The sequence below is a fragment of the Caloenas nicobarica genome, chromosome 3 (assembly GCF_036013445.1).
Source record: "Caloenas nicobarica isolate bCalNic1 chromosome 3, bCalNic1.hap1, whole genome shotgun sequence".
In the NCBI taxonomy this organism is placed as follows: domain Eukaryota; kingdom Metazoa; phylum Chordata; class Aves; order Columbiformes; family Columbidae; genus Caloenas; species Caloenas nicobarica.
In genome coordinates this window covers 72,564,294-72,576,318 of record NC_088247.1, presented here as the reverse complement: position 1 = coordinate 72,576,318, position 12,025 = coordinate 72,564,294, and the positions used below count along the sequence as shown (strand labels likewise).

General features: G+C 37.8%; 1 protein-coding gene across 2 annotated transcripts in view; it reads left to right on the top strand.

The window, feature by feature from the left end:
• The window catches only part of PRKN (parkin RBR E3 ubiquitin protein ligase), a 732,034-nt gene that overhangs the window by 139,334 nt on the left and 580,675 nt on the right, over window positions 1–12,025 (top strand). For both annotated transcript variants that reach the window (XM_065631599.1, XM_065631600.1), the window contains exon 2: window positions 6,460–6,623. In XM_065631599.1, the coding sequence (XP_065487671.1) occupies window positions 6,460–6,623 (164 nt within the window). The remainder of the gene's footprint in view (window positions 1–6,459; window positions 6,624–12,025) is intronic.

Sequence of the window (12,025 nt, the reverse complement as noted above, 5' to 3'; positions counted from 1 at the left end):
TTGTTCTAATGCTGATGAGATTTTATTTTTTAGCATATATATGTCAAGAAAGAAATCAGGCATGCCAGTTGACCAGAGCTTTGTGACAATGACAGCAGCCTCCAAAGCAGGACTTGATGTAGTAGAAGTAGGACAGAAATTAAAACGGAGCTGGCTGAACTGTCCTGCTCTCCAGTGCTCCTGGGAGAAAAAAGCCTTGGGAAGGTCCCCTATTCTAATGTAGAACCTAGACACACAAATGTATGAAGATAAGGACAGCAACCAGTTCCAGGCTGCTGCAGTTGCTGTGGAAATAGACTTCAAAGAACTTTGCACAAAGTTGTTTAACCATTTGCTTGGACTTTCAGTAACATGTGCTGACTGGCTGTTTAATAAAAGCCTGCCACAGCTCTGAGCGATTCCTTTACAGTCCTGACCTCAGCTTGAACAGTCTCCCCAACTTGTCTTTTGCTTTCCATTGTTTGTTCCTCTTTAATCTTTTGCTTGACTTCTTCCCCTTTTTTGCAGTTCCCTTGACACACTGAAAACCAGGAAATAACAATAAAAAGTTGTAGAACATTTACTGGTGTCACATTATATCATGTTCTGCTCCTAGTTTCTCACACTATATATATCCCACGGTTGTATTTCTACAATTTCGGTTGTAGAAATTCCAGGTGGCAACTGACATTCACTTGGGGTTTATAAAGTGCCTACAAATGTATCTTATTTACATTAAATATAAACGTTAAATAAGTAGAATAGCATATTGCTGTATGATTGAGGATGCAAGAGCTCTGAGCATCTGAAAAATATGGTTTTATTTTATTTATTGACATAAAAACCATACTTAGAACAGCTGCCTTAAGCCTGTGCTGTGAGAGGTGATGTGAGTTGTGCCGTAAGAGAGGGACTTACAGAACATTTCCACACTACTCTAGCAGGTGGTGAGAATCTTACATTATCTCAATATCTACCTTTTCTTCCTTTAAATAATTTTTTCTGTCCATTTTCCTGATTTTAATCTGCACTTGACTGGTTAGTTGCACTACATAAATTATTAATCACATTTATGAGAAAACTTTCCTACTGAAAAGGAAGGGATGATACTTTCTAGCGTGAAATAGTCTAGCTGTAGGGTTTTGAGCTAAGAAGGGCTGTGTTCTCAAGTTACGTGCTGAGCCAGAGAGGAACAGATCACCACAGACAGATACTGTCACAAGGGTTTTTTTCCCCAGTCTTAGGAAAATATATTTCAAATATCTTGTCATCTGACCTCAGTGGGGAAAGGGCTTTTAAAAATCAAAAAAGTTTCATACTTCACACTCTCCTTGGGTTAAACCTTGGTTATATTCTATTTGTCCCTAGGAATAATGTGGAGTGAAGAGTACTTGAAGCTGTTGTAGTTATCATGGATGCAACACAATTGCTCAGCAATAAGATCTTAAAGTTTAAATGTGTGCATTCTGTTGCGCAGATCATATATTGTATGTTACAGCTCTTGTTTGGTGTGCAGCAAAGCAGGAGTGTGTGACTCACTACTTTAGGAAGGAAAAGAACTGGCTGTTTTATGTCAAAACTAAAAAGGAAATTTGTGCTTTGCATGTAGAAATATAAAAACATCTACAACTTTTTTTCTTTCTTGGCACAGTTCAGTCTTTTTGGTTTTATATATCAAGACTGTGCCTTCACAGTTTCTTCACAAGCAGGGCCTAAGCTTCTCCAACATGCAATATCTACCTTTTAAGTTCAGAACTGGAAATCATGTGTGATTGATGATAATGGGAGTTAAAGCTTGGGCATTTTTGGTATGACTTGCCAAAGAAGAAAGATGGCTGAATCGCAAGGCCCTCAGAAATGGCCCATTGAGTTCCTGCAGGGGTGCCTGCCCACCAGCTTCTTCCAGCCTCACATGGAATTCTGCAGATCCCCTACACATCTGCCCCGTGTACTTCTGTCTGAGTTTAAACAGTTTGCATCTGCATTTGCTTTAATTTCCAATTGAGTTTGTACTAACATGCTGAATTGTAAACAGGCATAGCCGAGATGCAGGTACACATTTCCTCCAGTATCCCAGTTATATGTGTAGCAACCTCCAGTGTAAGGGCTAAGTACTGTCTTAAACCACTGAAGATTTAAGTCACAATCTTCTTCAGTTATATTCCCTTAACTAACAATTCTTGTATTATTTCATGGGGGAAAAGTTATTCATCATATGGTATTGTATGTGACAGAATTGTGTTGCTGACTCCATTTTGATAGTAGATCCAATGATGTATCATACTCTTTGTAAAGCACTAAATCTTCAGGATAGCAATACTTTGAGAACTGGTTCATTTCTTTATTGTATTCATATGAAAGAAATGGCTCATCGTACATGAATTTATTAATAGGAGTCACTTCAGCGGTGATAACTTCTTAATTTGATTGCAGTAATTTGAATACAAATCAGCTAAAAGTCACGACATTGAGCTCCTTGGGAACTTTTAATCAAAATAAATGCTGGGCTGTCTCTGTTGTGATAGACTGGTGTTTCCTCATGAGCACAGCCCCCACTTTTTTCTGGGATTTTTGTTGGTGCTTCATTCTGAGAGAGAGAATCCGAACAGAGGAGTCCAGTCAACAGGACTGGAAGAATAAAGAAGTACTTATTTCCATGAAGTGCTGCCAAATGAAAGCATTTTAACACTTAGATAGTGCTTCTTGTTCAATAAAAAGAACATAAAACGTCAATACATTGAGTTTCTGATGGATTTGAGATGAAAACCAGTGTCGAAAGAGTGAAACTTCCCACAATTGGGAACGAAGATTTTAATTCCACTCAGTATTTACTTCTGTGTTCGCCTCCGCTCTCTGGTCCAGTTGGAGCGGCAGGGAGAGGTGGAGGGGCACATTTTTACTTCTCACTTCAGTTTCCCTAAATTACTTTCCTTTGTGAAGACTTGGTACATTCTGCTTAGCCGTCTTTAACCTACTGCTGCATGAGAGACGGTCATTTCTGTACATGAAGTCTCTTATATCATCTTTGCACCTGAATGTATTCCGCGTACCCTCCAACTCTGTGTATTCTTTTGTAGTATCAGTTTCTAGGGGGGAAACGTGTTGCTCAGTACAAATGTGATTCCTGTCCTTACACTCAGAACTGAGAACTTTCCTCTGCAACACTCGCATGGCATGCTAAAGAAGTAAGCCTGTGGTCTTTGAAGAAGCCAATTTCCACCACTTGTGTCATTATGCTGGACCAAAAAATTTCTTGCTGTGTAGGTGCATGCTTGAAAAAACGGGTATTTTCAGAGGAAACGTGGAAAATTCTGCTGGAAATACGTAAAAGTTACTTAATACAACTATTCCCTGAGGTAACACTTACTGATCCTTCCAAACAAGAGATTAATACTATGCAAGTCATTAAATGTAAAACCGAAATTATTGCATGAAGGTGTACAGCTTAGATATCTGAAAGATCTAGTGAAATATTTATATACTTTTTAATTCATCTTTCAATTATACCACTTTCCTCTGTTCAGGACTGTGCTTAAAATGTGTGGACTTAAAAGTAAGATTTTAAAGGTATGTAGAGATTCAGATGGATACCAAGAGAGCTTTACAAAGGCACCTAGACATGTCTTGATCTCTGGGAATCGGATCCTGTGACATTTACAGATACCAGCTTTTGATATGACAGTCAAGTCTCACAAAGTTTCATTTTCTCAGACAAGTGTTACTGTTTGTCACCTCTTACAGATGTGGGAGCAGGAGAGCTGATCCAAATAGAGCCTCATTTCCTCAGTTCGGTTTGGCTACTTCTTAGCTTTAGTAACTTGATTTATTTATTTTGGATATCCATCAGCAGTTTAGGCCTCAGGGAAATTCTCTAATCTTCTGTTAAGCCAATATTTATTTATCTTCCAGTAGACAAACTTTACATTCTAAGTATTTTCAAAGTATGTGTCCTTTGGAAGAGGTCTCAAAAGTCTGCAGAATGTCATCTGTAATCTTGTGAATAACGTGTGCTGTTAAGAGTGTCAACCTGATAGTGATGATTTAATTATTGAGTTGAAATGTCAAAAAGAAAATAAGAAGTTTCTTTTTCCTAAGAAGACAGCTCGAAATAATATATTGATGAAATTCTGGTTTTGTTGCACAGACTGAAATTTTGTATTTAATCTTTTTATGCTCTGTGTCAGTAAGCAAAAGCCACTTCTGTTCTTTTACATTAAAAAGAGTTGGTGGATTGCAGACTTGATAAGAGAATAAATGTGTTTAAGGGCAAAATATTTGTGGATTAGAACCCTCCAGCAAGAAAAGTTTGGCATTTTAGCAGTTTTCTGACTTAGCTCTTCAGGTTTGTATGGGAGTAGTTGTAATCTTTGTTGTGGAGTGCAAATGTCACACTCACACACCATTTCCCATGTTTGCTTGTGGTTACAATTGTGAGACTGAAACTTGTGCTACCTCATACGTGTTGGGAGGAGGAGACTATACTTGCTGGAAGTGAACAAAAATGAACGTATTTGAAGGAAGGGCTGGGGCCTGGTGATGATAAACATGCATTATACTTGTAGTAAGTGTGTTGGATTTATATGGTCTTTAAAAATGAGTACTGCTTTATAATTAATTTAAATGACACTCTGCTTGTTTATGCTTATTTTATCAAGCGCTTTCCTCTTACTAGCACATTTAATTTGCAGAGTCAATGCGCTTGCTAAGTTTTTTTCATTTCCAAAACCAATAGCACTGGCTTTTGTAAGACTAAAGATAAAGAGGATTATTTATTAGTTAGCAAGAAATCTTTGGAGATGCACATGACTGTATTTTATATGTATATGCAAGCATACCTATATAAGTGTATAGAAAATATATGCACATAGTCAGATAGAGCTCAGTATAATAAAAAAGTAAAGTATATTCCCCATTGATTTAACTATGTATTTTGCTACTGGCCCAGATAAAGTTATTTACAGTTGAGCATCATGAGCATTCTGGAAAAATAGGAAATGTTCAGTTCCCATTAGCTGGAATTAGCTGGAGACTGTGTAACAGACTGCAGGGCATATGTACTGCATCCTGCAGCCTTCTGCAGTCCTAACCTGCATTTCTGTACATTAAGAGGATACTTTGAAGTGCAAAACTTAAAGTGTTGTGTAAAATTTTATTGGTATATAGCCGTGTCCCTTAAAGATTAGCCAAATCTGAAGCAAGGATGAGAAAATGCAAATATTTATAACATTCATTGCTCAGCAAAACAATAGCACTGTTCTCAGCCATATTCAATTGCTCTTAATGAATCTGACAACTTTGAAGTGGTCAGCTAGACTTCATGTGTTTGAAAAATCATAAAGATCCAATTTTCAGTTTTAAAAATAGTTATTTCTTTAAACTATATAAATACTTTTGATCTTATGCTTCTGTCAGTTATCAAAAATGTAAAGGAATAAAATCTTCAGCTAAAATATTGCAGTGGGAATTGGAAATAAATCTTTAAGAAAACTGGTTGTTTCAATCAATACCCAAGCAGTTTAGGTGCCAGGTACCCACTGTCTAATTGATCTAAATGATGTTATGTTTTATATTGGGTTTTGCAAGTTCCTTTGCTTCAGAGCTATTGTTTGAAGTGGTTCACTGTACGTCCACCCTTCGTACAGTCTCTGTGACTGATATGGATATAAGGAAGTTTTTTCCTGTTTCATAGTTCTTGTAGTCATTCCCCTGACCATGGACTCAATGAGCACATTCAGACTCCTTATGAAAAACAGCTCTTCCAGCTGAATGGCAGGAAGCTTATGAGTTTATTTATCAGACTTCTCTGGATGTAAAAACCAGTTGCTGCAGCTCTAAAAATTATATGACTGGTGCAGTAGTGATTTTCTGCACTGAAGGTGGATGCCAGCAGGAGTTATGTACTGCAGATATTTTAGTGAACTCTGAAAAGACCACACTCTAATACAACACTCCCAAACATTTCTGCTAGCCTGTTATTTTCTTTCTATCATTATCTTCTGTAGAATTATATCTCTGGGAAACCAGTTTATATGACTGTGCTTTACTGTGTAACAAGGAATTGTTTTCACTTGTATTATTTAATGCATTCATGCTGTAAAGCATACCTCAATTTTCTGCATTTATTTATTATATGTAGTGGGGAAATGCACAGAAAGCGTGTGTGCCCCATGCCTGCTAAGGTTAGGACTCAACTGAAAATCTTGTGCCAATTAGCACCTACTGAGACAGCTGCCTACCTGGGTCTCTTGATTCTGACTGTTTTCTGTAATTTCTAGCACTATCAAGGGGAAACACACGGGTTTTGTTTATTGGTCACTAACTATTCTGTGATGGGTTTCAAAATAGTACACTGAGTATTAATAGCTTTTTCTGAAAATAGTACACGCTCCCTAAAATTGCAGACTAAGCCTCTCGCAGTCATGCTAGTAAAAACACCCTGTGAGAAGAGCTCACTTTAACAGGTGTTTTGCTCTTGTTCAGTGTTTGTCAGGTTCAACTCCAGCCACGGCTTCCCGGTGGAGGTTGGTGCAGACGCCAGCATCCTCCAGCTGAAGGAGGCAGTTGCCCAGCGACAGGGAGTTCCAGCTGACCAGCTGCGGGTGATTTTTGCAGGGAGGGAGCTCAGCAATGACTTGACACTGCAGGTAAGTCTCCCTCAGTAGCTTCGCTTCTGGACTGTTGCCAGCTACACTGCCTCTGCCTCTAATGCTGCCAATCTGACATTCATGCCTGAGATCTAATAGAATAAATAGTGCCTGGGGATTCCTTGAACTTTACTCCACACTGCTTCATTAATTCTGACCTTCTTAATTATGCATTAAAACAGCAAGCAGGAATGATAGGGGAAGAGAGAGAATATGAGAGAGAGAGCATGAGAGAGAGCTGTGCCTTGTGAATAAATGTTTACTGACTACAGAAGCAAGCCATGCACAATTTCTGTATCTGTTCAATTTCTATCTTACTTATTCCATTTGAATCTTAATGAAGAAGGATGTGAATAAATTGCTCTAAATCAGGTTGCACAGTCATCACATTTGATAGAATTTGTAACCCAATTGTGACCCCTGGAGGATAGCTACAGGGCTGCTGCTGCTGCTCCGAGCGCTGCTGCACATGCATGCAGGTGTGTGCACTGCTGGAGGGATGGTTCCAGATCAGAAAGCCCACAGAAGTGTACTCCGGACTGCTGAACTCATAAACGTGTGAAGCTAAGTGAGTAGCAGGAGCATGGAAGAGTGGCTATAAGTAGGTATCTGAATTTCTGCTCCTGAAGGTTAGCTAACTGTTCTCTTCAATAAATGCAGAGGGATGTTCATCTGTGGTGAGCAATAGTAAGCATGGAAAGGTAGGTTCCACTTCTTTCTTGTCTTTGCTACCATTACCAGTCCTGCTGCAGTTGCTTTATAAATATTTCTGTTTATCCTGTATGTGGATTTGGCAGTTCACTCGGATAGCCAGGGCTTAGCATAAGGTCACACATTCAAGGTATTTGGGGAACTTGGGGAAACCTACTGGCCTTTCGACAGAGTGCAAATACAGATTTAATGAAACTGCTGTCCTTCTGCGTGGTATCAAAGAATAGTAGATGCAATCTGCACTAGTGCAGGTGATTATATAAAAGATCTCTCGCAAGCAGAACTATTTCAGATTAATTCACACTCACACTTCAGAAATATTGCTGTATTTAGGATGGCTGTTATGCCTGGGCACAGAAAGTCACTTCTGTATTGATGACCTATCACTATTTCTCCTTATGATATTTATTGCTTTGCAAAGGGTTTCAGGAAGTTTCAGCACACAAAGGAAGGTATAGAAATACGAATTGTTGTCAATCTCCAATGCATCACCTGCAGGTAGTGTTGATTCATATATTCATAGCATAAATGGCAATGTGCTTCTCTGACTTATATGGGAAAACATATACATGAAAGTGTAAGAACAATAATAATAAAAATACGTGAATTGTAGAAGTTGCCAGTTGCCTGTTGCTAGATTTGGGTGTCTGTGTTGTTCTGTCAGAAGATTCTGAACCACTTAACACTTCCTTGGAAGCTGTAGATGTTGGTGTTACTGGCTTTTTGTGTCAGTAAGAAATACGGATTTTGGGCCCAGTTTTACTCTTGCAACCAAGTTTGTTGTCGGATAGAACATGCTATCTGTTGCCAGGCTAAATTAAAAATTGCTTTCCAAATATAGAGGCCTGCCGACAACTTAATTCATTTCATTGGAATGTCAGAATTACCATGTGTAGTCAAGACTTTTTATTATTTAGTGAATTGGACCTAGATTCATTGCTTTGACTCTTGGCTTCTAAAGCAGATAGGAAGTTCGAAAGCTGTTTCAGATCCTATAATCCATGATTCTGTATTTAAGTGTCTTAAATATTGCAATGATTACTATAATCAGCAATGTATCAACTTCATTTTTTATATTATGATATTTAATTACGTGCATTTTACTCTACTTCTGTGTTTGCAGTTTTTTCTGTCATATATTTGTGTATGTGTTTTTATTTATTGTGGAAATTTGTCAGCACAAGAACAGTTGAGGTCTTTGACTTCCTGTGGTAGGCTGTTTGGGGCTCTTTGCATAAGAAGCTGAATGGTAGTAAAATTTGAGTGCTAGTGAAATACTAACTGCTGGCATTTATGTTGCATCTGTAATTTCAGAGTTAACATCACATACAAGCAAATAAACTACCTCTTGTTTTCTAGACCTAGAGATATGCATGCAGAATAAGAAAAAGACAACATAGGTTTGTACTCAGCTGACACTTTTAAGTTATTTTATTTTACAGTGATGTAGAATTTCTAGTAAGACCACTTTGTCCTTCAATTTTTCATAAATTACTTTTGAGCTTATTTGGCCGAGATACTATTGGAGAATCTAGAGGTCAGGAAGGAGAACTGATAGTATTAGAGATAATGAGATTACAGAGGACATGGGAAAACCTGTGATAATTACAGGAGTGTGGGGCAGGGATATAGGAAATACTCCAGGATAGCAAACTTTATTGGTTTCACAGCTTGTAGAATAACTTGATTTCACTCGACAGCTACTTTAGGATCTCAGGCAGCTGATACAAAACATAACTGAGAATGTGAAAGCTATGTTTATTTTCCTGTTTGGAGAGAAGGAAAAATCTTTCATGGTAGCTGAAACCTGTAAATAAGAAATGAAGCCGGAATAGACAAACATTAAAGAGAAATTATTATAAGAAAGAACGTGGCACGTTGAGATCTTAAATAAATAACTTGATATCAACAACAACAGTAAAAAAAAAGTAGGAAGGATAGAAGTGAAATATGTGTGGAGACATTTAATTTGGTACCTCAGATAAGTGTTTTGTCCTTGAAAAAAGAGAGGAAGATTAGATACTGATTCAACTGTGCACAGGGGAGATCAGTATCTTAGCTAGTGACTAAGGGGCAAGTAGCGAAATTAGAGCCATGGTAAGGAAAGATTGGTAGTGACTGGATGAAGAATGAGACCTGCAAAATTTGGATCTCCTAAGAAGGAACTAGAGCAGTAAGTTGCTTCCTAAAAGCACAGCAAATGGTGACAGTTTAAGGGTGCTAAATATTCCAAAGAATGATGAACAACTCCCTGCTGATTACAATACACTTTGGAATGAAGAGAAGTAATTAATGTATACCCAACACAGGAATTCTTTCAGAAGGCTGTCATGAGTACATGAGAACAGTGGTAAGATCTTCTCATAGCAGTCACAAGGGCAAAAGAAGAACAGAACTGTAACAGGGTCACCAAAAGGAATAAACAGGAGGTAGCTACATATCAGGAACACTGAAGTGTTGTAATGGGAGATGACTGTTTATAACAATATTGTCCTTGCTTCCAAGAACAGCAAAATTAGTTAACAAACCTTCTGGATGCAGAATATGTAATATTTATCGATACACAATTTTGCTCAATGGAAACAATTTAAAATGTACTACTGGTAATAGAAACAGTAATACAGGCTTGCCCTTTCTTGGAGAACTCAAAATCCCCTTGTGTGAAGAAGCTCTTTGCAAACATTTTGTAAGAGATATTCCCTCCCTTGCAGGGCTTATAGTATAAATCAGGAAGACAGACAAATGGTGTGATGGGAATCAGTAGCCTGGCTTGTTCACACTCAGCAGCAAAACAGGGATAGAATTAAGTCTTCTGTTTCCCAGTCCTGTACCATTTCTTTTTGACAGTGTTCTCTCTATGAGGTAAATGTAGAAAATACAGTTCCTCGAAACACAAAAAGACAAAGGATATGATTAGTAGCAGGACTTGTTAGGTTTAGCACAGTGCTCCACTGAGATAGCTTCTAAATCAGAGTTAGCTTGTGTTTGACTGGAACACAGGCTCGAGGCTTGGAGCATAGACTTCACATGAATTTGGCTTTGAGAAGCTGAAAAGGCCTTGACTGCTTAACAACAACTAAAACACCAGTCTGTTACCAACATTATTCTCATACTAAATCCAAAACACAGCACTATACCAGCTACTAGGAAGAAAATAAGTTGTATCTCAGCCAAAACCAAGGCAAAACCCATGAACACTTAGATTAGAATGCGTCTTTTGACATACACAACAAGTAGTACCTTTTATTACAACCTACAGTTTTGTATATAGGATACCACATCACTCACAGGAACGTCTTTGATATTCAGCAGTTTTGTGGGTTACAGAATACAGCTGAGCCAACATTTGCATATGTAAACACTGTTGGGAGAGATTTGCTCACAGACATCCTGACTGAATCAATCATCCTTTGTGAAATTCAATGAGAGAAAATTACTTTATGTATGTATGTTTGAACCAGTATTTTGGGTCAATATTTAATCGACCCGTGGATCTCTTCTTACTTGTAAACCTGGAAGACATGTATACTGTAGTTCTTCAAACCAGAAAAAGCTAGATGAAGAATACTTAGGTATATTATAGTAATAAAGGAGATCTAGAAATGCTGTCTGTGTTGCCAGGTTATATGGACTTGGCTAAATGAGTGGATAACAGTGTTACTCACTCTTGCTTCTTTTGATGGCTGCAGACTCACTATATGTGACAACAGAGACTCTGTGTGTTGAGTAGGTTTTTCCAAGACTTGTGATGGGCCTCATGGTCTTGTATGCTTATAATGAATGTGGAAAATATCGTGTAGCCATATTTAGTATCAAATTAAGTCAGGTCCTGATCAGATCTACAGATTTTCCATATCCGTTTAAGAGGATACATGGCTTGTTAATTGTTATGGCAGATTGAGATCTAAGTTCATTAATAAATTAGACCTTCAAGCCCAGTAACACATTTCCATTCTGCTTATAATGCATTACTGTTCTATTCTTTTTATGCAATGTGAAGTAGGAGACTATGAAAAAGATTTAACTATAGCAAAATAAGGGATAAATTATCTCCAAGCAGTTTGTTAACTCCAGAAAGTGAACGGGCCATGTCTGAAGGGGCTGCAGCATCAGGATGGCCTTGAGCTTTGCTGATACCTTCTGGATTCTTCTGACATTTTTTATATGTTTTATTTGGTCTGCTGATGGTTGAGGACGAAGTGTGACAGGGTTTTCTTTGCAAAATTTCTGCTGTGTGCACTCTCTACAAGTTTGTAAACAATTTCTAGAATTGTCTGTGTTTTGGTACCGAGATGAATCTGTGTTTTCTGCTAAATCTGGTTCATGGTTCCCTGGAATAGGGTTACTGGTGCAAGTATTCTTATAGGAGTCTTATTGACTAATAATATTTCTTACTGACATGTGTTGCCCTTTTAGAATAATTTCCAAATTGCTAAAAGTGAGTTTCTTCTGTTTTCCATTTTGCTGACAGTTTCAGTAAGTTGGGAGTCTTTTGAATTAATTCCCATTCCATCTATGGTGGTTAGTACTTTCTTATATGTGAGAACATGTTCAGGCAGCAGATGAATTTTTTTTTTTTAAATTCATTTCTCTTAGGCAGCTAAAATTCACTACACTGAGGCCATTAAGTGAATTTTATTAAATCCATTTCTTAAAGAGTGGTTGCTTTGCATGGGACTGATAGAGAAACT